The following is a 27502-nucleotide window of genomic DNA, read 5'->3' on the forward strand; positions in this document are numbered from 1 at the left end:
TAAAAGAGTCTTTGTTTTATCCAGTAAAACAGCATTCTTTTCTAAATCAAGTTTATTTTTCAAAAATAATAATATCGCAAATAATACACGATTTTAATATAATCAAACAGAGAAAAATAGTGTCACATACACTTACGTCCGATACGTTACTTACGTAAACCACGAGTACACACATTTCCGCGGGAAATTTTTAAGCACGAGTTTCACGATTAACTCTTCAATGGCATTATTGAAGTACGTAAGTCTAAGGCCGTGTTCACACCAAACGCCGTGTAGAGTAAACATGTTTACAATTAGTTTAGTGTAGTGTACACTGGTTTCACATTACATTTGTTCACATCTATACACCTTGTTTAGCTACCTGTACATAAGATTTGTTCCCACTTGTAAACTATATGTCATTTTAATGTTCATTACGTAGAACTGAATTCAAAATTTTTGGACAATTTTTCTAGCGGTAAGGGAACAACCATTTGTCTTCAAAAGGGGGTGGGGTGGAAATGGAAATATTCCGTTCCCCAATTTGATAAAAAAAAAAAGTGGTCATACACATGATAAAAAAAAAATTATTCTGAATCAAGAGTTTCCCCATACATTATAGTGTTAAATATTGAAAAAAAAAGTATTTGATCACCAGCATCGAAAAAAAAGGAATAAAAACGTACGCGCGAAAAAAAATCTGACTCAGATAAAAAAAAAAAATAACCCTCCCCCTTTTTTTAAGTTAAGTGGTTGCTACTTTATGAAAGCCATTTTTATTATTTGTAGTAGTTTGAATATACTAGAGATGTCTCGATTACGCATTAGAAAACGTTAGCTGCAGCAGCGTGCTTACAGCCGAAAAAAAAGGATTGAGATATTAGGGATCACTACATTTTTATCTTTTCTGTTTGTTTCAAATGGTATTTCTTCTCCAAGTAGTATTTGGTAAAGGAATAGGGTAACGTTTTTTTTTAATTTATTTTAAGTGTTATTTAACGGATCTGAGATACTAGACAAACGTATCATTTACCTCACACTTTTTTTAGTCATGCATTTATGCGTGAATCGTTGTTTGAGTAAAGACCAGTGGCGAATATTTCTGTGTACGCCAAGTCGATTCGGGAAGACCTTTTCAAATGAATTAGGCAGCAACTATTTACTTCATTTTTTGGGGAGGGGAAAGGGGAGCGGGGGGGGGGGGGGGGAGGGGGGTAGGGGGCGTGGGCTATTGATTTTTTTCAGGACAAATTTTGGTGACAAGTCGAAATCAATTTTAGCATTATATATAGTGGCAGCTGAGGGTGAAACAAAAAAAAAAAATTCAGGGCCAAAAACTGGAAACATTTTTGGTTTCCAAAACAAAATCTATAGCTCACCACCCCCACCCCCTTGCCTTTATGTTGTATACTCAACTATAATAGCCCCCCCCCCCCCCCCCCCCTCCCCGAAAAATCAATTGGTTGCTGCCTTATGGGTTCGGCAATGATGCTGCTTTGAGTCTTGATAAAGAACGTTAATTTTTTTTAACAAAAAAAAATCTGTAAAATTTAGACAATAATTTCTGTAAAGAACTATGTACTAATAATTATCAAAAATATCAATTTTACTCAAAAATAGTTTCCTCCTTCAATATATATACACGGTAAAACTAATGTCCTAAATGCCTAGTTTTGTGTACACTTAACCTACAAAAGGCCTGCATTGACTATCGACTGTGTGTAGATAAAACATGATTTAAACTACATGTAAACATTGAGTTTTATCAATGGGAACGCAATTGTGTTTAGTTTACGTGTGAGTTACACTAACACAACACCGAATTTAGGTCAATGTGAACACGGCCTAAATTTAACGACAAGATTCACATTTATTTTTATTTTTATTTTTTATTGTACACTTTAAGCAAATTGTCAAAGTGGAATATCGAGATTTGATTAAAAAAAAAAAAAAAAAAATGATGCTACAATGTTTTTAAAAAGTAATGTTGAATAAATCTAGAAAAAACAGATTTTGTATTTTTGAAAATAAATCTACTATTTTGCACCATATACATTGTGGATTGTATAATGACGATTTAACAGTACACATGTTTGGAAGATAGACGCGAAGTTGTCACATATCGTCCAGTGGCTAATATTACATGAATGTTCAGGACTATAGGCAAAACGCAATCATACGCTAAAATATTCGTCCCATTGCTGCGGTGTATCATATATACACATTTAGGGGGAGGGGGTCAATGAATATTACCAGAGGAGAGGCGATGATTCAAAAGTTATTAAACGAGCACCAGCATATGTCAAAGTATGAAGATCATCTTTTTTATTCATTTTCTTTTTATTATTTTGAGCGTTGCAAATTTTGAATCGAGGAAGTATTTGTGTTTTAATTTTTTCTTATTTTTCTGTAAGGGAAGAAGACAATGTATTTGCTTTGATATTTTCTGAGGTTAAACAGTGCTACATTGTAATAGTGAAGAGTAGGGGAGGGGTCGATTTTTAGTCTTTAAGGGGCATTTTATTCGTCTGAATACTAGATGTCTTTAGGATATTTTGTAGTGTTATCTCCTCCGACCTGGTGGTATCATATTTTAACCTATCGCACGTTCCGAAATTCTAAATATATCTCAATAAAAGTCCAATTTAATAAGTGTTGTCGCATGTAGGATAATTGTCCGAAATTCCACGACTATGATTTAAATATGTCAAAATAAAGGATCCCTAAAACGAGTCTTACGTATGATTCGTCAAGCATACGTACCTTTCGTCAATTTGTAAGAAAGCTCTAGTAAAACACATTATAAATATCAACACAATGTAAATTATGTCACGCACCAGTAGTGTTTTACATTTGCATATTTACTATATAGAAATATCCTATTTTAATTCTAAAATTAGAACACAGCAAATTATTGACCACACTTTTAATAATCGATTTGTTATTGTTTATCGGCTTATTTTGACGACGAATAATATTGAATGGGGACATGTAAAGGGTTTCAAAACTTACAAAGTAAAATAAAAAACGATTTCGGATGTTTACCAAACGTAATTAACCCAGACTTGATCATTCTTAACATTTTTATAAATTTATATCTTTTTTTATTAACCGTCTTAATGTCGTGGTTGTTTTGTTTTGCCTGGGTGGACCCCCTGATATTTTAGAAAATTGGTTTGATATATATACATGATATATATAGCAGGTAAGACAAAATATTTTCATTTTATTTGAATGTAAACCAATACACTGTATGTCGAAGTGCAATGTTACCCATATGATATGTTAATAATAATCATTAAGTATACAAATGATAGTGGTATCCATGGCTTCATCTAGTTAAAAATGTTTTAATTTTTCGACATCGTTTTTTTATGTACATACATACTAGACTGCACGTTCTCAATGTCTTCGAATCAATCTTATTTGTTACACCAGTTACAGTCCGTAACAGAGAAGTGATCGAATTGATGTTTCTTTACCGTCAAAATTAGCTACGTTATCGACAAACTTAATTGAGTAGTGACCGAACTATTGGTACTTTAACGTTAAAAAGATTGACAATGCTGACAAACTTTCATGTGTCGATAATCAAGTTTAATACCGATGATATTGAAAATAATTCTAATAATATGAAACAAAATATGTCCATGCATCATTTCGATTGGGCGAAAAGTAGTCATTTCTTCAAAGTCAGAACAGAAAAAAAAAAGATTTATGGGAGGACGTCTTGATAGTATTATTTCCTTTACAATTTTACCCAAAACTAAAAGAAATATACTGGTAAACAATTAAAAAGGTGTTTGATAGGAATAAAGTCCTTTATTTTTTTGGACTACAATGTGTACCGTATGTGTGATGGATTTGAATTCAATCAATAACTTTGAAATGTTTTCTCATATGTATAGACAAAAGGGAGGACTGATTTTTGTACTTCTGTTAGAATATGTCTTCGTCCGATTCACATGCCAAACTTTTTTCTAGTACAGTTTAAACGGGAAAGTTTTGTTGAGAATTTTTTTTAATATGACAAAATAACGAGCAAAACTATTTCTTGCAATGGCACACACAGAGAATATTTTTTTTAGTGAAAATCAGTAAAAACAAATTTCTCCAAAATATACCATGGCCAAGACCTGACAGTTTTTAGCAGTGTACAAATGAAAATCGTCCGGAAAACTGCGCTTGCTGTCATTTTGAAGGATCATGCAACAAACATTTTACCTATTACCCATAAACAACATAGGTTCTCAATTACTAAAAAAAGTTCTAAAAGATAATTTCAAATCAGAGTAAACATATTAACTTCCTTATATCCAGTCGAATTTGTCTATAGGTTACACAAAACTGGTTCTTAAAACGTTTGCATCAGGGACAAAAATTTTTTTTGACTTTTAAAACATGTAGGGAAAACGGATTTCCTAACCATCCACATATAATATTCCGTATTTCTGATTTTTTGTGCGATAACGTAAATTATACGACTTTTTTTATGACTACGTGAACTTGTGCCATTTATTTTTGCTGGTCTTTAGGAAGACAATTTACAATTGTGCAGTGAACGGAGGGAGGCACTTATACATAACCTTATAATTCTGTTTGGAAACAAAAATAAATTCCCAGAATATAAATATACATGTATGAATATACATGTATTATATGTCGTGTACATGATTGGAGTTTGTAGATATAACTACCGCACAAAAAAAGTATCATGGATTTCGAGGCTTTCATATTCAAGGTTTTGAATTCTACCCTTGTTGAAAACCTGTGGAGACCTCTACAGTTCCTTAAAACATCAATTATTTTTTTTGTAAATTGAGTGCCGTCTCCCTGAACATGCTAACACTTAAGTCATATCTTTTCATTTTCATATTTTTTTCCCTGTTTGTCTCTGTTGTCTTGATTGTTGGAACGATTAGTGGTATCTAAAAATATTTATGAAAACTTTCTGAGAATTATGAATATTTCTTCTCTGTCAGATATGGATCATTACCAATGATAAAATGAAATGCCGCGTACATCACATCTTATAGAGGTTTAAATTTCAAATACTCGTCAATAACTGAAGATATAGAGCAATTTTGCCTTTAACATTTCAAATGTTAAAGGGTACATTTGCATTTTTACTTCGATTTGAAGGAAAATTATTTCAGTTTTTTCTGTGACAAAGTACAAGCATGTCGGTATTGCAACAATGTATGATTGACATAATACCGGGGACGTAATAAACAGATAGGTATGACAAAGAAAAGATATGGGGTATTCTGTATCAGACGAAAAAAACTAGGCCTAAAATAAAATATTGTTTGTTTCCCCAAACCCGCCCGACCCTGCAAAATTGGTGCTACTCATAAAATATAATTTTCCAAACTAAGTCAATATTATTTTATTCATTTTGGATTTTCTGGCTTGCAGGATCGTGCTATTATGTTCAAGCTTTTTGGAAATATAAAAATATTTCCCTACCTACCTACCCACACCTGGATTGGCAGGGTCGGGATTGGGGAAACAAACAATATATTGATATAGGCCCTATTACAGTGTTGAATCCCATAAATATTCACGGTGCAAGCAGTATATAATATCTACATTGAGCAAATCGATGTGGTCATAAACATTCAATTCGGATTTGAACTTAATTTACCGAAACATTTCCGTACATTAATCTAAGGACGGTCAGAACATTTTAAGGACGCAACAGATCGAAGTACTATTTTAAGTAGTACATAGATGTGAAATAATTCAGCTTCCTGTACATGTTCATGAAGTTCTAAATTTTGAATGTTGATTTCTTTAAAAAATACCATTTTTTTACAATAAAAAATCTCAAAATGTCCGTTAACAATGAAAAAGTTTGACCATGAAAAATCACATATCTAAGAAAAGCAGTCGTTTAATTGATTATAAGAAAGTTTCAGTATATCATGTCAAATTTCTTTAATTTGAGAGTTTTCCTTTAGTTACAAATGTAGCTCCATGTCTGATGGTGAAATAAAAAAGAACGTCTCAGAAAGTGGGGAATTAGTTTCCATAAATGACAGATGAATCGGGCCAAGCTTAGTAACTTACAGTAAACAGACTACTGTAACATTGACGCATTCGTCGAACTGTTTAAAAGATTTGTGTTTATGACCAAAAATTTATATAGAACTTCATTTAAAAATTAATCTGAATTTCATAGCGCGTCGTCACAATAATGAAAGTTATAAAAAAAAATCTATAACCAGCAGATCTATACTTCTATAAAGAAAGTATTCTTGTACAAAAGGGTATTTATTATAAAATGGTCCTAACTATGGAATAGATAGTTTCCCAGGTAGCACAAAAACATTTTATTGATATTTTTAAAATATATTACAAAATATCACCAAAATATCATTCAAAAACATGTATTTGATGTGATATGTCTGGCTATACTCATGTGAATAGCATATTTTCTGGGAATATCTGCTCTGAATGTTTAAAGAGCATTATTTTTAAATATCTTGATTTTATATTGAAATAACATAATTTTGATATAATTCAGTTTCAATTGAAAATATCCAGACAACATCTTTCAAACATCTGGACAAAATATTCTTCTAATGTCTAGGATATATTTTATTGATGTCTACCTAATGTTTTTTTTTTAAATACAGTCTATCAACCTTATTCTCATTTTAATAAAAAAAAATTAAGGCATTGAATTGAATGATTATAAGTCAATTCTTAAATGCTACTGGTTGATATTATATTATATTTATATTCAGTAGATTAACAACTATCAATTGGAGAGAAAGAATTATTACTTGGAGAGAAAGAATAATTACTCATGTCAATGATATGTTCATATAAAATAAAATTAAAAAAAATGAAAGTATATTCAAATTGTATTTGTTGTTTTGGGCTGGTTTTAAATATTTTTTGTTTGTGCATAAAATTATTCAATCATTTAGGTAAATACATTTAAATGACTACACAGATTTGAAAATGTTAGATAAAGAGAAGGAAGAGCACATTTTTTGTTAGAACATTGGAATAATATGATTTTCAAGTATATGGTATAAAGAGGGGAGATAAGTACCTAATACGTTGGCATATTGTTGGCACAATGTTGGCTTATATTTCTTTATTGGCATGAAATATCAATGATATTTTTTTATAAACACTGTTTGAAAAACTTTGAATTAGGCAAAATACAAAGAATTTTCTAGTTCTAGGCACAGATTATGGTAGTCCTATTTGGTATGACTTTATCATTTTGATTTTTTACTGGGTCCTCAATGCTCTTAGAACACAATCGTTATATTCGCTAGATAATTTTTCTTTTGACTTGATTTGAATTTTCATTTAAGTTAGATTAGAATTGTTAAGACTTTTTCTATCAAAAATGAGGAGACATTCATGTTAATCTGATTAAAAAATTATATAAAAAATATTTTCTTTTTCATATCAAACATCATGGACTTCACACAAATATCACTAACAAACATAAGAAAAACATTTGTCGTACATCTTACAAATATCAATTAAAAATATTATGTAAAAATGTTTATAAAATATTTCTTTTTTGATATCAAACATGTGCTTCACTCAAATATCACTGACAAACATTTGGAGAACATTTCTAGCCTACATCTTACAATTATCTATTAAACATATTATCTTAAAACTATTATGAAACAGTCTTTAACTAATATTTTCTAAATAAAATCGAAAAAATATATTGTTATGATGTTATTGAAATATTCATTAGATATTACCATTTTTATATTTTTGAAAAGTATGTTGATGTTACATCAAAAAGATATTTTATTATACATCAAACTTATGCTTTACATAGATGTAAATCAAAAATGTTTTATAAATATTTCTTTTACACATCTAAAAAATATATTATATTAAATGTTATATAAAAATGTCCATCAGATATTGATTGAATATTGCAAAGAAATATCTCCTCGACACACAATTGTTCTCATTTATAAAACTGTCTATTTAACGTTTTAAAAACATCAGCAAAGAATATTTATTATTCATTATAAAAAAAATATTTACAAAAAATGTGTTTATATTAGCAATCAAACATTAGGACGAAATATTATTGTTAAAATATCATTAATGCATAATTTCTGATGTAAAAAAAATGTCTTTAAAATATTTTTTGGTAAATATTTTTGAAAAACATATATATAACCAGTCAATAATATCATGAAAATATTATGTGTTAGCTGGGTTACCATAGAAATCTTAAACGGAAGTTTCGACAATTTTAAACAGAAGAGATTTGAAAATAAATTTAACTTTAAATAAACACTGAAATAATTTTAATACCTCGATGGTGTAAAGAATAAACCAACAATCTTAATCTTCCAAAGTGTCTTCATTGCACTAACCGACGAGTTCATGTTTACAGTAGAAACAGTGGATGTGACTCCAATAAATTCATTATCATTGTAGTCATGAATATTTATCGCTTATATTAAATTGATAAAGATTTTATCAAGGTCGCACCAACTGTTTCTACAGCTAAGATCAGTTACATGTAACACAAGCATTAGCCTTTCAAAAAGGGCTAGTCGACTCTTAGCTGATGAAAATGGAAAGTGCTCTCGCTTTGTAGATTAATTCATTTACTAGAATAGCCACGTGCATCAATCAACAAATTTTACCACACACGTGAGGTCACACGTTATGAAGTAGTATATATCGTTTAACCTTGTTGTTTGCGAAACTCAAGAAGATTCGACTATTTATAGATAAAAGTTACCTGTGTACCAATATCATGAATATGCATGATTAATGACCAGGCAAAATCTAATTGCTAAAATAGAGAGGACAAATCCGATTTTCTATGGGATTGAAGGACATTTACTAGGTTTGGATTGTCCTAACCAATCAATAAACTTTGATTATTCACGTCTCGTAATATCTTCCAATCAGGTTGCAAGAAAAATTCACGCACTAACTGTCCATCGTTCAGGAGTCGATAATGATCTCATCGATTCGCACGACGAAGCCATTGTTTATGACAGAACACACATTCTAGATTATGTATTTTTGTTTCCGTCAGTTCGAAAGTATTTGATCATTTCAACTCCTTTGTATTTCATAATATGTGTCATGAACAAAGACATATGTTCGATTGAATAATGATTTCCTCGTAACAAATGATAGAAATTTCGGAGATCCCGTATTTGATCCTTTAATTTTTTTTACCGTTAAAATGAAAATGCCAATGACAGAGGTAGATTATAAAAAATGTTTTACTGTGTTAAAAAAAACTTCGACTAAAACAATGAAAACTTACACGTTGGACATGAAATATTTTGTCGATGAAGAAAATTAAATTATGTCACTTCTGAAATAAGTTTGCGGATAACGTAACTTATTCTGACGGTAAATAAACGCGAATTCGATCACTACTCTGTTACGGGCTGTATTTGTCAGTTTTCGGACAGTAAAGTTTACTCAATATGTACGTATAACTTGTTGCCACTTGACAATAGGCAAACAACAGAGACTAAAAAAATCGTATTATGTAAATAAAAATCTCGAAAAAAAGTTGGTGAGTTAAGAGATTCGCATTGTAAATTAAGGATGTTCAACTTACAACCGATTTCATTGAGTGTGAAGCCAAAGGTAATATCTTTTGATAGCTTGCTTGTTAGCTAAACCGTTAAGTCATTTTTAAGTCAGGTAAACTACCCTCCTTTAAGAGTAGACTTGTCCATCATAGATAACCAATCTCTCTGTCTGTTGGACTAGGCTACTCCGAAAGGAGGGTAGTATATATCTGACCTAATAGTGACTTCACGGTTCAGCTTACAAGCAAGCTAACCTTTGGCTACACACTCAATGAAATCTACTGTAAATATGTAGAAGAACTAAGTTACAGGTTCGTGTCCTTGTTTTTGAAATTTAATCAATTGACAATTTGACGAGAAATGATTCCATTATGCTTTTTATTCATTTAGTATTGACACTGTTTTATTTGTCGAACTATGCAAAAATAACAAGGGATTTACAAAATAAAAAAAGCCCAAATTTTTGCAACTATATGTAATTTAATTATTTAAAGAAAAGCAGGATTTAGTGAAAAAAATTAAATTGGGATTACATGGATAAAACAAGACATCGACTTTTTCAAAAATTCAAAAACAAGAGAAGCAAATATCTTTAACACTGTTTCGCTGCTAAATGTAGTCTGAGTTAAGGGAATATATATATATGTTGGCTTATTCAGGCTCCATTTATACAAGATAATTAAGTGTAATCCAGTTCAGGTTGAAATTGCATATTAAGCAGAACAATAGTAGATATCTATTATTTAGTTCTTACCATATCTATGCGGTGCAGTGAGCATTTACGTTGCTCCTGTATAACGTAAGCTTTTCTTATCAACACAGAATGGCTCCAGAAATAAGGATATACCATAAATGGGGCTACTAGAAAATTGTATGTTGTTGTCAAAATAGTATACAGATCTTTAAATTAATATAAGGAAAGTTTTAAACAATAATTAATAAATCGTTTTTGAGATACGGCGGGACATTACCCTCCCGTTTTTCTTTTCAAAAATTTCAAAAACTATAAATTAAAATTTTGAAGAGGTGTATAATGTTTAAAGCAATAATCATAAATCGTTTTTGAGATACAGCGTGACCTGTACAACCATCCCTTTTCCCCCATAAAACTCAATAACTGAAATAAAATTTTGAATCGTCACCAAAATATATACAAGTCTTAAGATTAATATTACTAATAAGTGTATAAAGTTTTATGCAATAATCATAAATCGTGTTTGAGATACGGCGCGACATGTGAAAAAAAGACACTAATAAGCCCAATACACGATTAGATACACGGTAAATGGAGTATAGAGATAAGAGCAAATGCAATGTTGGATAGACAGTATATATAAATACATGTTAAGTCTACTTAAAAAAAAAGCATTGATAAAAAGCTGTTTAAAGTAGACACCTATAATGGTTTATTTTTTACACATTGTGACGTGTACGAAAAGTTGTCCTATTGGCAATCATACCTCATCTTTTTATTTCTATTAAATGTCCCCTGTCTGTAGTGATCTGTTTTAAATCCTTAGCCTAAACACTCATGAACAGGATCTTTATTGTTTTATGCCATCTAATTTTTTTCTTTTGTGTATGCTGTGATATATACGCTTTGCTTTTGTATAAACTTTTAGCTGATAGTTAAAAAAACCAAGTTAATTCAGTGGTTCATTTTGCAGGTTTACGATTTTTATCTCTGGAGAAATATACTAGTAAATTAAATTTTGTCAAATGGTAAACATATGTATCTCTGATTTTTGTAGGTTTGCGATTTTGTTCAGCTTCTTTCAAGATTTTTCTTTAATTTCATTAATATATAAAAACAGCATTTCATTAGAAAATGATGCATTCCGAGTGTCACAATATATGAAGAAATAAAAATGTCAAGGGTAAAACCACATAAATTGACAGAAAAAACAACAAGACCAACAAGAATAACACACTGGTTTTAAAAAAACACCGCTACTCAGAAAAATAAAAACTAAACACAAATAACCCTGATAAACCAAGGGTAAAATAAGGTGTACAGGGAAGATAAAAAAGTTAAACTGATTTTGCCTGTTCATTCACTGTTTGACTTAGGGTCAAACCAGCCACTTTTCATCTTTGATTGTCATGATATCGTCTGTACAGGGGATTTGACTTTTAAATTACTCTGATATTACCTGTTATTTATAGACGGAAGCACTAGATCAAGGAAACATTTGGTATGAGTGCCAATCGGACAACTCTCTATTCAAGACATAAAATAATACGTTTATAGTTTAGTGTACTGTAAACACGGATCCTTTGCTCACACTGAACAGCAAGATATAAACGGTCCCCAAAAAAATTACCAGTGTTAAACCATTCGAACGAGAAAACCAACGATCTAATCTATTGAAAAGAAAAAATACCACATAACTTTTGTTACATTTTAGTTTTGCCTTGGTTGACATGGAGAATAAGAAATTGATTGTTACCGGAGACAGTGGTGTGGGTAAAACATGTCTACTTATTTCCTACACTACCAACGCTTTCCCAGGTGAATATGTCCCTACAGTGTTTGACAACTACACTGCAAATGTAATGGTGGACGGGAAACCATATGGTTTAGGACTTTGGGATACGGCTGGACAGGTGATATTACTGTAGATACACTCTATATTTCTGTTTGTTCTATAGTACATTAATTTTAATGATTGTGAGGGTCTGCATTGACGGGGTCCTAATTTCTTTTGACGTTAATTGTGAGGCTTTTCTTTTTATAATTTTACAACATTTTTTATTGTTTATATTTTAACACGCTATTATTCGCTATACTACATGTACTACTTTTATTTGTGTCGTTTTGAAGTGAAAACAAAAAATTACAGGGCATGGGCTCGATAATATGTATCAGCATTTCGTCTGTGTTTTAGTTTAGACGCCATCTAGTTAACTGCATCGAGGTGACCTTCTAAGACTGCCGACGGTCACATAATCCGATATAAACATAAATCTAGATATATATAGACAGCGAACTCGTGCCATAGGATTTTTCTAGTTCTGTTGATTTCATATCATAGTATATGCTAATGATCGTTTTTTCCTGTATAAGAATGAGTTTTTGCGGATCGAATCAGTCAATCAAATGGTTTACCCTTGTTTCACTTTCAATGTTGACCTTTCTTTTCTTTTAATAACTTAACACGCCTATTTCATGCGTAACCAATCTCTAGGGGTTAAATTAAAGGTCACACGAATACGGATTCAGTGAGGTCGAATTATTCACTTAGAAGTTAATAATTCAACGGCAATGTTTCTTAGCTTATTTTGACAGATTTTAAATAAGCTTGCTGATAAAAGCGAATTATCATTTCACTTTAAAAATGTACACTTTCATTTATGATTGAACAAAAAAAAATGTATTCTAATTGTATTTATGTCTCGTAGAAATAATGCAAATTTAAGACCTTTATTGGTTTAACAATTCAGGAAAAATATGAGAGTTAAGAACCTTATAGGTTTTACATTGCAGGAGGATTATGATAGATTAAGACCTTTGTCGTTTTACATTGTAGGAGGATTATGATAGATTAAGACCTTTGTCGTTTTACATTGCAGGAGGATTATGATAGATTAAGACCTTTGTCGTTTTACATTGCAGGAGGATTATGATAGATTAAGAACTTTGTCGTTTTACATTGCAGGAGGATTATGATAGATTAAGACCTCTTTCGCTTTACATTGCAGGAGGATTATGATAGATTAAGACCTCTTTCGCTTTACATTGCAGGAGGATTATGATGGATTAAGACTTCTTTCGCTTTACATTGCAGGAGGATTGTGATAGATGAAGACTTTTTTCGTTTTACATTGCAGGAAGATTATGATAGATTAAGACCTTTGTCGTTTTATATTGCATGAGGATTATGATAGATTAAAACCTTTGTCGTTTTACATTGCAGGAGGATTATGATAGATTAAGACCTTTGTCGTTTTACATTGCAGGAGGATTATGATAGATTAAGACCTTTGTCGTATCCACAGACAGATGTCGTGCTATTGTGTTTCTCTATCAACGACAGATCATCCTTGGAAAACATAGAAAAGCAATGGATACCGGAAATAAAGCACCATCTACCAAATGTAGCTAAAGTATTAGTTGGTTGTAAGACAGGTAATAATTCTTGCACACCTGTATTTTACCGGTAATATTAAATGTGAAACAATGTTTGCTTTTTCTTCTTAAAGAATGTGTGCGGACCATAGGTTCGCAACGAGTTATTGGCACTGGTGTTCGTTTAAGAATGAAATATAGTTCATTAAAATGATGATAAAAAAAACTCAGATTCTTTACCTTTACAATACTATGCAAAACAATGTCTCGTTGGTTCCAATTATTGATACCAGCTTATTCTCGTCACAATGAACCAGGATTACATGATCTTAGCATAAAACAGCACCGCCAGAATGAGTCAGTATTACATCATCGTAGCATCAATCAGCACCTTCAAAATGTGTTAGCATTTCATCATCTTAGCACAAAACAGCAACGTCAAAATGAGTCAGAATTACATCATCTTAGCCTAAAACTGCATCGTCAAAATTAGTCAGCATAACATCATCTTAGCTTCAAACAGCACCGTCAAAATGAGTCAGCATTACATTATCTTAGCCTAAAACTGCATCGTCAAAATTAGTCAGTATTACATCATCTTAGGCTTCAAACAGCACCATCAAAATGAGTCAGTATTACACCATCTCACCCTCATTCAGCACCGTCAATATGAGTCGTATCAAATAATTTTAGCCTAAAACAGCACCTAAGTTCAGACCTGTTTCGGAAGTTCACGTTGCTCAATCTTTATATGTCTGTCCACTTAGTACGTGGTTTGTTTGTAGCCTGATCATTATTGACCATCTTTTCTTTTTTTTTAACATGTTTTATGTTGCTTTTCTTGAACCGCGATTTTTTCCCTGTTTTCCCCACCTAGATTGGTTATTTTAGATATTTAGGATTATAATAGAGTCGTAATAATGAATTACGTTGACATGGATTACATTCATTTAACATATTTCAGATTTAAGAGATTCAAGTAAAGACACATGTATAACTAAAGAGGAGGCAGAGTCTTTTGCCAGTGATCACAGAATGCCATATTATGAAACAAGTGCACTTACTCAGAAAGGATTGAAGTCATGCTTTGATAATGCTGTAAGTAAGGGCATACAATACATGTACAGTTTTAGGTAGTTACCAACGTTGCTAACGTAAAATTTTATTTTCGCGACGTCAAACTGTGACATATCGGGTAAAGATGCATATTTTTATGATTTAAAATGCTTTAATTTGAAAACGAGTACATGGACCCCTCTTTTTAAAAATGGCATTAGGTTTGATTACGTATGAACATTATTGAAACCAATTTTAAGGAAAAAGTCAACATTGAAACTTTTTAAAAATTTAAATTTGATAAATATACCGCAAACATGCCGTTTTTTCCTGAATTTATGAGTCTTTGTTAAAAATTAGTTATTTCCAAAGAAATGTTGTACATATCTAGAGCATATTTATGTAAAGAAGATTTTCATTATGTTTCTACAAAATTCTGATTGTGTTTATATGTTGAAATAAAAAAAGTTAGATGTGATTTGAGGATATTGTATGCATATTGAACAGCGGTATACTACTGTTACCTTAACATGCTTAAGTAAGTACTAAAAAAACACAACGCTGTATCACATGGGTATGTAAATGCCAATTATTTCCTTCTATTCTGTAAACTCCATCCAATCCCTTACGTTAATATGATAATGCAAATATCAACACCATGACTATATACATTCTTATTTACACTTAATCATGAAAATTGTTAGATATAAAAAAATAGATGTGATATGATTGCCAATGAGACAACTCTTTACAAGAGACCAAATGGCACAGATATCAACAACTGTAGGTCACTGTATGACCTTCGACAATGAACAAAGCCCACACCTAGTCTGTATTTTGCTTCAATATTGTGACGGAACTACCCAGATGTAGCATCGGTTATTTATTTGCTCTCATGTGTATGATTACATGCAAAACACAACAGGAAGTCCAATTCTGAAATAACGAATTTTAGAGAGATATCAAGGAACCGTTTCAAACAATTAGATAAAAAAAGTACCTAAGAATTAGAACCAGAAAAATGCAGTCAACACGAACCCAATCTGTAACCTTGGGCGAAATACCATGCTATGGAACTGCACCACATATGGCACGATGGTTTTGTAGTTGCGTGTTCGCCTTGGGTGCACGAGGTCACGTGTTTTAACCCCGACCGGGTCAATCAAACGACTTTAAAACGTGGTGCTCCTCCACTTAGCCAGCAACATCAATGAACAAGAAAATTAAACCGGTCAGTTCGGAGTAGGGTTCTTTCTGCTGACTGCTTCCTCATAAACTATCATGCTATAATCAGGCTCAACGTGTCGGTCTAGTATAATTAATAAATAAAGGCAACAGTAGTATACCGCTGTTCAAAACTCGTAAATATATGGACAACAAACAAAATCGGGGTCACAAAACATATCACGTAATGTTATTGTCCTGAATGTGGTCTGTATATTAAATTCCACGCTGGATGTTAAACAGTCATCCATAATCATCATCATCGAAAGTGTAGTTAAACACCAGCTATCAGTTAATTAATCAATTAAGATTTGTGCTCACACTTTCAATTGTAAGCAGTTGATTAAACTTTGAATGTATTAAATGACAGTAAACTCGCCAAAGAAAACTCAACACAAACGAAACAAAAGAAACTTCTTACATGCTGTAAAGGTTAGCACCACAGTAGAACTACTGGCATCGTGTTCACAGAGTTTATCTTAAATGCAAATCCATTATCTTATCAAAATCTTTAAAAAAAAAGTACTGCTAATGTCTTTCCGTACTTTATTCCCAGATAGCTTTTCTGTACACGTTAACTTTTACCACGTAAAATCTTCTTACTAATTCGGCTACCGAACAGCGTGAGTGCACCGGAAAACCTTGAATGAAAGAAAAGATGATCAAACATGAAAAACGTGGAAGTTGTACAGTGATAATAGTTTTTGAAAGACAAACAATAATACAACAACACTTTTTAAAACTGTTATTACAACGTTAAATCAATATATACAAACATACGGAAGAAATATATACAAAAATCTAACATTGATCCACAGCATCGTCTGTCAGCCCACTTATTTTCCACACGCTCCTTGATTCTATGATGATTTCGTTAATGGTGCGTTCGGTTAACTTCTGCAATCATAAACATCAGAGGTAAATATAAATTAACTGGGAAATGGTTTTTACTCAATGAAATATTTTTGTTGATTATATCATGCAAACGTTATAATACAAAAATTGTACATAGAAAACTTTGTAAAATATATACTTGTATCGTTTCGAATATAACCTTAACATTATGAATTCAAGAAACTACATATATATCATATCAATTTGATTATCATTTTTTTCAGTTAAGGGAAAGCTGCAGAGTAGTTGAAAGAAAGTGGTTTCAGAAGAGATAAGCAAACATAACACTTTTGTGCAATGAATAAAATAAATAAAGTCGGAGTATATACTTTTGCATTCATTTCAATGATCCATTTTCTGGTTAACATGATCATAAAGAACCCCTGTAATACAAGTTATCGATGTATATTTTTCTTATAGCTCCTTCATTTATTGTCTGTCAAAATTGCACGATCAATTAATATATCAGAACGATAGAACAGTATACGTATTACAATATGAATAAACCAACGGGTCAATAAAATGAGATTTTTGTTAGAAAGATGTAGATCAACAAAATCTATATCATAGACAAAAATGGTGAAAAACTAACTTAAAAAATCCGACAAAAAACATCTAATAAATTAATTTACACCAGCTCTAATAAACATCGAGTAGTATTCTCGTTATTCCATAAAGTAAAAGCCGTTTAGAAGGTTTGGACCTAGTTCTAAATCTTTTCTAAGGCATCAGCCTCCCTATCGACAAGCACAGGTTAGTTTCTAAATTTATGAAATGTATACACACTGAAATATAGTTCCCTATAATTCCCATGTCTGTTCATATATGCACATGAAAACAGTGAAAAATTTGGGTATATTTTTGAAGCAGTTCATTCAAGTATGTATATCTTTTAGGTGTGTTAATGTGCATTTTTTTTACATTTTGATTAGGTGGTTGAGTGATGATACAATACTAGCATGATTGACAACTGCCATGATCACTAAACAATCAGAGACAAGGTGAATACTTACCAACAATACCCCGACTCCTTAAATGCCAATCACATTGACCACATAACTACATGAACTAATCAATCCCAGTCTTACATAATTTTAATGATCTTCCACTATCTTAACACATGCATATTTGACCTAATAATTGAAAACACAAATGTATATATTAGGTGTTAGATATATATAGAGATATATGATAGATTTATTAAGTGCCTATTACATTTGTACTTTTGATCTACATCACAAAATTACTTCTGTAAATTGTGTCTGAAAGATAAATGGTTAATAATCAGATCTCTCCCCCCCCCCCCCAAAAAAAAAAGATTAAAAAATCTGAAATCTGTATTAAATATATAAAAGTAAGGCCAATGATTTAAATGATAATTCTACAATAATCATCTGTCATTAGTCAACCATTTAGGTTAGTTCACTTATTTTTTTTATCAGTTAAGGCTGAAAAAAAGATAAATTCTTAATTAGAACAAACTAAATTTTATCTAGTTTATGTCCCATCAAATGTATGTTAACAATTTTAGTCATTTTAATAAATATAAGAAGTTTATATTTATTTTTGATATAAAAAAAAGAATCTTCATTTGCGTCTATTGAAACTCTGGGGGACTGGCAGATCTACTTGTTGATTTTAGAGTTTACGCAGCATGTACCATTGAACTAATGCTTTCCGGAAAACAATTCAACACAGCAGCTCTTACTCTTACATATGAGGCAATGATGTCGCTATGAGTATCAATATTTTGTATGGTTTTGTTCCACAGATCCTCTAATAAACATACTTAATATTACTTCGGACGCACTTCTTATGTGCTATGATACATTTTATGATAATATGTCCTCAGGGAATCAGTATATAGCCCCTTTCAGTTAACATGCATCTAGCGCCTTTAAAGAAAGCATTTTAGGAATGAAGCTGTAAATGTGCTGTCTCTCCTACGTTCAGGTTTTGGGACATATTTCTGAATTCTCTCAGCAGCTCATGCTCTTACGGCTTGGGACACTACATCATATATCGTTGGAATTGGGAAAGTCTGTGTTTAAGCTGTTGAAATCCTCATCTGCAGAACTGGCATGTCTATCACAACTAAGTTACTATGATATTTAAACCTTTATCTGTGTTGTGAGAATTCTTGTATCAAAGTTTTAAAACCAAAAAAGCAAAATAAAAATCATGTCACCACTTTTTGTACAAGTGAGACTTGCAATTAGAAAAAAAACCTGCTTTCTGTTTTCGCCTTCCACCAAACGAATCATCATTCAAGCAACACGTCCTAAGAGTAAGGATACAAACAAACATATAGATGACATCACATCAAGCAAAGCTGCCTATCCTATGAACACGGTTGTTAAAAAAATTACAACACGACCCCAGTTCTGTTCACTGGACTTAATTTGGGATTTGATTTGTTCTTGCAAAGGAAAACAGATTTGAAGTAGTGAATGTGTTTGTGTTGAAAAATTTCATTGTGTCACAGAACTATGCCAACGCCAAGGAAGCGATATATATTTTTATATATTGACATGTCAACGGGTTTCTTAACGATTAAGAATAATAGGTAGCTTTTCAAATTTCATTTCAATTTTAAAATATGAATTTGAATTTTGTTTCAGTGTAAATAAATCACAAGATGAAATATGGCATTGTGTGTTTATTTATTCAACTTGTAATGTATTTAGATAACCAAACCCCTATGGTGTACCCTAAAAATTGTCTAACAAAAGAAGAAAAAAATAATAATAACCTGCCAGACAGTCTATGACCTTTACGTAGTTGGTAGCCGTTACACAAACAGGGGGTTTCTATATTGCTGATGCAACAAAAGCGTCTAAGTTTGGTTCCTTTTATTTCGATATTTGTCTCACTATTATACTTGCGTCTTTAAAAATAAATATCGAGTCTGTAAGTGTTTTATTATATCGAAAGAATTAACAAACACCTATTGTCGGGCTAAATAAACTGATTAAATAAAAAGCAACAAATCAACCATATTGTTTTTTCTTTTACTTCATATGTGTTAAAATTACGTCCTTTAATCAACCGTAGACACAATAGATCAAACGCTAAGTAATAACTTCCGCGGTATTCTAAAAATACTGCAAGCTGCTGTTTAAAACACTTTCGGTCAAACAGTTTCATGGAGGGCATGGTTGGAAACTATTGACCGATGAATTCGTTTTACTCTAGCAATTTGAAAAATATCGAATTTTTTTATATGGAAAATGATAACTTTAGTATCACATGCATGATACTAGAATAGTTTCTATTCACATAATGTTACAAAACACATTTGTTTTAAGACTCAACGTGAAATAAAACCGATAAGTATACTAATGTCATGTTTGAAGGAGAGAAGCAAAAATACCAAAGAGATATTTAAAGTCGAAAAAGAAGAAACGAGGGAAAAGCAAAAAACGAAAGGCGAATATAATCTTTCAAACGAGTATATATAATAATGTTTGTAAAAACTCTTAGAATAAAGCAAACTTGTAATTTGGTACGATAGACGCAACATATGTCTTAAAAAACTCACTTGTAACGCTAACATCAAAGTAGTTATTAGGTCAAAGCAAATACGAAGTTAAAAATCATTCCAATCCAAAATTTAAAAACGTAATGCCAGACGAGTAAGACTATGGGTGAAAAAAATTAAAGGTTTCGAAAAATTCACCTCTTTATAAACAGTTGATATACATAAAAAAAACATATATTTGATATTCTTGTCAAAATACAAGTGTTTAAAAATTGCTGTACGAGAGAAAGCCTCAGTGATAAAGTATTACCAGCAGTGACATGACCAAGTGTTGTGTAAAATTATCAAAGATACAAGGTTTTTTAATTTGAAACACAGTCAGCGAATTTCACCAGACTACAATATGCGCACACAATAATGTTGTTCACACAATCTTTCATGGTATGGCCTTTTGAAAAGGTATTTTTTGACGTTCTTTACATAAGGAGAATGTTTGTTAAGATTTTGTGACAAATACACTTAACCCATCTTTAATAATATGTGACAAATTTGGTACACAACAACTTAGTTCAATGAGGTACAATTCCCAGATTAATAAATGGAAAGATATAAGAACAAAGCAATTGTAGCAATTGGTGTAAGGTTTCTATTCATGCGTTTGTAGTTCTAACGATTTTCTAAATTTGTACATCGGGCAAGGCATAAATACAATAACGTAGTTTTCAACTACTGATTAAATTGAAGCAAACCTGTACACAAAAATAAAGTCCGAGCCGGATTAAGTGATGTTCAATTTTACAAAGTTAATTTGAATAATTTTGTAAACCATCACACTCAAACCAGTGATAGGGATCATCTAACCTTTACAGTGTGGTGACAGTTAGATTTCGCTTTTGGTCGATGTTTAAATTTCTTTTTAACATCAAAGGCACATATATACACGATCAAGCCAGCAACATATACAAAAAATATGAAATTTATGATCAATATATTTAGGTGTGACAGTAATAACAAAATGAAACTGGACAGTACAACATGCTATGACAATCACAAACACCAGGCTCACCCACAACAAATAGTTAGAAATACTATGGAAAATAGAAAGTTGCATTTTAAATCTGCAAAAAAACCCTGCATTTCAATGTATCAAATAACTATTAGTGCAAGTGTAATAGATGTGCCTTGGTGTGCCTAGGTTAATTCCCCTTGATTTTGACAGATTAAATATTAAGTATTTAAATGTTTATTCTAAATTAAATTTGATTTAAACATGGTAAGATTAAAGTAAGGATTGTTAATTTTACTGTTGTAGTAGTTTTCTTTTGATGTTTCTGTAATGTTTTAAGAATATTCATTTGTTTCAACTTTTCTTGAGTGCCTTTTATGTTAAAGTTATTTTGTTTAATGACAAGTTTATGATTTTCATTCGGAGTCGGCCTTGTACAAGCCTCCTAATACTCGCCGGACTGTATCAGTCCACTCGAGTCTAGAGTAAGCCACCACTTCGGTACAGTTCGCCAGAGTTAGTCACCCCTTTTTGTGCAATTTCTACTTTAAATACACAACGCGAAGCAAATTAACTGTGCTTTTAAGACTAACTCGGGGAACACTTTATTATAATTTTACATTCGAAATTACTCTATTTTTAAACTTCAGTTTAGAAAGTTTTCTGACACATGTTTATTTCCGACTTTGTATAAAACATGCAATTACTGTACATTTGTGAATACATATAGTTTTCATTTGATTCTTTGTCTGTTGTTCAGCCATAATATGATATCAGGTATCCCGATGGTCGAATAGGGGCGAAGTACTGGCCACTAAACGTCCCGGGAGGTGTCGTTACCGACCCCCTTCGTTACACAATGACACTTCAAATAATATTAAGTCAATTATGAAAATAGATAAACGTATCATTTTGTAAGACAATTTTCACTAAATTAAATACTTTAACTATTTAAATAATACATAGGTAGAGTTACTAACTACAGTTGAATGTTAACTCATCTGTAACAATACAATCACAATAAACATATGAAAGGAAATAACTTATGCATGTATTTGACATAAACGGAAGTTACAATTCGAATAAATTGAGCGCTGTAGTTGTTATAAAAAAATCATGAATTGAACCGACAGAGCATTACGGAATCATGCGAAATTGTGTTGCTTGCACTATATCTGATAGTAAGTATTTAAATTCATGCCAATAACGTGTCTTAAAATTGTATTGCACTTTCGTTTTTGCAAAGCATTTGATATACTTAAAAAAGAAGTAAGAGTGTTATTAAGACATAATTTGACTAAAACGATGAAAGTTAATAGAACATTAATTGTTATGATTCTTGGACTGTTTGATTAACATATTTAGAAAAAAAGTACATTTTATTGTTTATTATGTACAAAGAATGTTGTGCGGAAAATCCAGTACAAAAGAGCTCAGATTACCTCATATGATGTTAACCTCAACTTATAAACTAAAATAATCTGAAAGAAATTTGTGAAATAGATTTTTCAAGGTGTGAATAAAAACAAGTTTTTAAATTACAGGTAGAATTGGGTTAAATGTATTTTTGGTTAGATCCAAACAATAAAGATACATGAACTTATTGTATAAAGGACATTTAAATATTCTCATTACCTTGACATGGAAACTCGTGTTGTACTCATTGTAAATAAACAGATGTTTATGTTTAAGCACACGTTCTGTTTCCGAAGATATTCAACAGACATATCTTTAATAAATCATATGGTAAGGATATCTAATAGTTTTTACTTCATGTTTGAAAGAGATGGACAGGTTAATTGATTTGCTCTACATATAATAGTTCAACATTTGATTGGTTATTATTTTTAAATAAATTCATAAATAAAGATTTCAGTTATAGTCCTTGATGCGGTTTAATACGTTAACACTAATAATGTGAATTGAAAAGGTAAATACCAGTAGTCGTGTTTTTGTGTCTTTGTAAAACGGAATTTTTAAAACGTGTAAACATTTGTCACATTTTTGAAATGTGGTTAATAAATTAAGGGTTGGATTTTTTGGGAGAAATTTCTTTACAGATTTTCTTTTAGGAATTTAACTGATACGTTTTAAATGTAACACAAGATTTCAAACTGATCATTAGATCATGGAAAATTCGAAACTTAAAACATTTGAGTTAACAAATGTTTTTTGATACAAACAACTGGCTTTGCCATAGACAGCAAATGTTATCAACTACATTTTTTTGTACATGTTGCCTTCTTCAGTGTTTCTGTTGTTTCGTTGATTTCCTCTTTTAGTTGATGTGTTACCTCAGTTTAAATTTGTAACCCGGATTTGTTTTCTCTCCATCGATTTATGACCTTCAAACAGGGGTATACTACTGTTGCCTTTATTTAGGTATCATATATAACCGCATTCTGATGTAAAATATGAACTGTCTACTTGAGCGGATAGTGTGAGACTTTATAACAATTAATGTAAATTTATTTTGTAGTTAGATGTTCACATCTCTCAGAAAAATAGTAAAGTACTTTATTGATAAGTAATGAGGCAAAATGATTTTTCTCCTAATACTGGTAAATATAAACAATTATGTGATAAGACTTTTCAACAGGTAAACTGTGTTACTCCCTTTCTCTAAATGCATAGTCAACATACATTGTAAACCAACTTATTTTCGCGAGCGATTTATTATCGCGAATTTCGCGTGTAGAAAAAAACTTGAATATAAATCGTCGCGAATAAGTAAATCTGTATTAAGGTAGCACAATACAAAGATTTTCATCCCTAATCAGACATCTTTAAACTGATGTAATTTCACTCATCCTTCTTTAAAGGAGTATGTCCGGTAAGGACTCATTTTGGCCTCAAATTTCAGTTTCATCTGACGAAAGATTTTGACCACTTTTTAAAGACTTAAGTGTCTATTTCACTTGATTTAATTGGTATAAGTGAAATATTTTAACTGATTTAGTCATTAAAAACGATCCGATTTGAGCTCAACTATGAAAAATCTCTCAAATATGCCAAAAAACGTCACTTTTCAGATGGTTTTTGTCAAAAATGAAAGTGGCCGCATCCGTGTTCATCCACAACCTTTATATATGTTATGTATTATCATAAATTACAACTTACATTTCAATATTAAGGATGAACACGAATGCGGCCACTTTCGTTTTACAAGGAAACCGTCTAAAATTTAACTAAAATGATAGAATTTTGAAGATTTCAGTAATTTAGCATGACTTAATGGTGCTACAATCCGATATATGTGCATTGTATTGTCAAAAGCAGAAGCATTCAACTGTCCAATAAATAACTAAAAGTTTACATTTTAACAATTTTGTAAAACTGTTATATTTTGGGGCCAAAAAGGGGTCTTACCGGACCTACTCCTTTTATAAATGAGGTACCTAAGAAAGAAGAAGGATTAATCTTTCAAATTGTGATAATTTCATTATGACATAATTATTACATAATTAATTGTTATGTAATTATATGCTATATTGTGAAGTCCATACTTGAATGAATTTAGCATCTCTGTTATTCATAGCATCCCAAAATATTTAAAATATTTTACAGATTCCTGCACAACACAGTTTGACCTCCAAAACTGTGTCTCAGATTTTTCCTATTGTATTTCATTCACTCATAAATCTTCAATGAAGTTCGCAACATCAATTCATAAGAAATCACTAAATTCAATTGGGTATAAAATTTGTTCTATTGATGTTTTTGGAAATCTGAGACACAGTTTTGGAGGTCAAGCTGTGTTGTACAGGAATCTATAAAATATTTTGGGATGCTATGAATAGTTAAGACGCTAAATTTATTCAAGTGTATACATCACAATATAGCAACTAATTACATAACAATTAATTATGTAATAATTATGTCATAATGAAATTATCACAATTTAAAAGATTGATCTTTCTTCTTTCTTTTGGTACCTCATTTATAAAATACAAAGAAGGATGAAATGAATTACATCAGTTTAAAGTTGTCTGATTGGGAGTGAAAAAATCTTTGTACTGTGCTACATTAATTTACATGAAATAAATACGATAATAGCGAATTTCAAAGGCAGCGAAATGGACTAGAATTGGTATAACGCGAAATAAAGTATCCAAGAAAATAAGTTGGTTTACAGTATGCATGTATCAAGTTACATTTTCTACTTTACTGTATAATGTTCACACTAGTATACATGATTAGATATATTGTTTTACAAGTCTGAAATAATTATTATCATCGTTAGTCAAATTAAATGCAACAAGAATAATGAGTACATAACATGCATACATATCAGTAAAAGTCGATTTTTTTTATATTGAATAGCTTTGTTCAAATACATCCGCGTCCATGTAGACCACGACATTACCGTAACAGTACAGCCAATACACAATAATGGTCATTCTTACAGAGTTTATTATCTACCATAAATGAATGGATTTTACGAATAGAACATATTTTAAATGTAGAGTCTTATCATAACTAAATACAAACTTTGATATAAAACTACCAGTTCAGTACATCTCCAGTGTCACCAGTAGGCTTTATATACCACTGCGCAAGTCTAAACTAAATATTCAATTACCAAAACTAGAAAATTACTTAGTTCTGAAATAAAGGCAGACGCAATGTCCAAAGAGTAAATCACACAAAAATAGTCGAAACAGTCTATATATTTTACATTGCTTGTCTAAATAATTTGTAGCATTTCACATCGTGAATGAAGATCATTTCTTTTGTATAAGAGTATATATGTTAACATAGTTGTCTAGTAAAAGAGTCTGACTAAAACGCATGTCAAAGAAGACTTCTTGAACAATGACATATCACAGAAAAAAAATTTTGCTCACAAGGTTTGCAATGAAGAACACCGTTAATAATTATCTCTTTTAGATTATTGGAATGGCGACTGGATACGACTTAAAATGTCCAGCGAAAGCAGAATGGAGATTAAAAGCAAACGTTTCGTGTTATTCGGTGGACAAATATACATGTTTGCTCAACTTACTGAAAAAGACTTATATGGAAACTTGTTCAGGTTCAGATCAAAGTAGCATAGGTAAAACTGATTTCTAAAATGTGACCATATGATGATGAAGTGATTATGGGTCAGTTATCTTCTAAAATTAAATATTTATCAATTTATTTTCAATTGTTTGGCAATGCATCAACATTTCTATAATGGAATATCATAAATTTCTTTTAGCCATATTTTGCACCTTTTTTTTTTTGAATTTTGGGTCATCAATGCTCTTCAATTTTGTACTTGTGTGGCTTTCTAACCAATTTGATCCAAGCTTCAGTAATGAATCTTGTGTAGAGGAAACGCGCGCCTTGCGTACTACTGCATTATAAGCCTGGTACCTTTGATAACTATAGAGAAGATAATTTCATCAAATATACCTAGGTTATAATTGTGTAGATCCGAAGCGCGTTTCAACTAAAAAAGACTAACCAGTGACTCTCGGACTGACAAGAAAATTGATATTTTACTAAATGACTAAAACCAAGATCTTTGATGACCGGCAATTCCGACAGATAAATATTTCATTAATGTGAGATACGTATATAATACGTCATTTCTAAATATGATACAGTTTAGTGAATGTTATGCAGTGTCAATGGTAACTATGTTAAAAATAGCGATTATACTATGACACAATAACTACACACACATATATATATTTCCCTCTGTTTTAGGTGTCACACCACCAATTACTCCTTCAAATTTATAACGTATGTGAAAGTTGGCCTACTCGGACAAAAAATAGTGCATTTGATGTCATTGTTTTCTTAAATTAACCATCAAATTGGCAGAAATGAAACTTTTGGTGAAATAGAAATATATTTAGACCATTTTGAGCTAAAATTTACTTGTTTATGAGTTTGCATTAAAAATTGAGGATTAATGCATTCCATGGTATACTAATTTAAGATTTCCAGAAAACCAGGGGTTATTTTTAGTGGTACCTCTATTCGGAAGACCTTTTCTTTTTTATATGACTTTAAACATCTGTTGAAAATTGGCATGTAAAAAGCTGATACATGTATGATTCAGGATATACCTGGTTTCTATGAAGTTAAACTTAAGGTAAAATTTTTAGAAAGCTATGAAAATGGCAAAATATGGTTGAACAGATAGGGACTTTTAATTGGTGGTATGACAACTTTAGTTTGTAACCCGGATTTGTTTTTTCTCTATCGATTCCTCGAACAGCGTATACTAT

At 31.2% G+C, this 27502-nt stretch overlaps 2 protein-coding genes across 2 annotated transcripts in view; both read left to right on the forward strand.

Moving 5' to 3' along the window:
- Positions 1 to 3079: 3079 nt before the first annotated feature.
- On the forward strand, positions 3080 to 17128 carry LOC143053539 (ras-related C3 botulinum toxin substrate 1-like). The gene is made up of 5 exons (XM_076226339.1): positions 3080 to 3184; positions 11957 to 12155; positions 13509 to 13677; positions 14582 to 14715; positions 17016 to 17128. The coding sequence occupies exons 2-5, from the start codon at positions 11973 to 11975 to the stop codon at positions 17064 to 17066; spliced, it is 537 nt and encodes a 178-aa protein (XP_076082454.1). The 5' UTR covers positions 3080 to 3184; positions 11957 to 11972; the 3' UTR covers positions 17067 to 17128.
- A 6629-nt stretch (positions 17129 to 23757) lies between these two features.
- LOC143055213 (uncharacterized) overlaps positions 23758 to 27502 on the forward strand; it is a 28248-nt gene continuing 24503 nt past the window's right edge. Inside the window, exons 1-2 of the mRNA XM_076228347.1 lie at positions 23758 to 23839; positions 26169 to 26334. Coding sequence (XP_076084462.1) covers positions 23819 to 23839; positions 26169 to 26334 — 187 coding nt within the window. The 5' untranslated portion in view covers positions 23758 to 23818. The remainder of the gene's footprint in view (positions 23840 to 26168; positions 26335 to 27502) is intronic.

This window comes from Mytilus galloprovincialis, chromosome 12 (assembly GCF_965363235.1).
Source record: "Mytilus galloprovincialis chromosome 12, xbMytGall1.hap1.1, whole genome shotgun sequence".
NCBI lineage: Eukaryota > Metazoa > Mollusca > Bivalvia > Mytilida > Mytilidae > Mytilus > Mytilus galloprovincialis.

Coding starts and splice junctions, on each gene's coding strand:
- LOC143053539 (XM_076226339.1), top strand. CDS start 11,973: ATGGAGAATAAGAAATTGATTGTTACCGGAGACAGTGGTGTGGGTAAA. Junction 13,678..14,581: donor ATTAGTTGGTTGTAAGACAG/GTAATAATTCTT, acceptor AACATATTTCAG/ATTTAAGAGATTCAAGTAAA. Junction 14,716..17,015: donor AGTCATGCTTTGATAATGCT/GTAAGTAAGGGC, acceptor CATTTTTTTCAG/TTAAGGGAAAGCTGCAGAGT.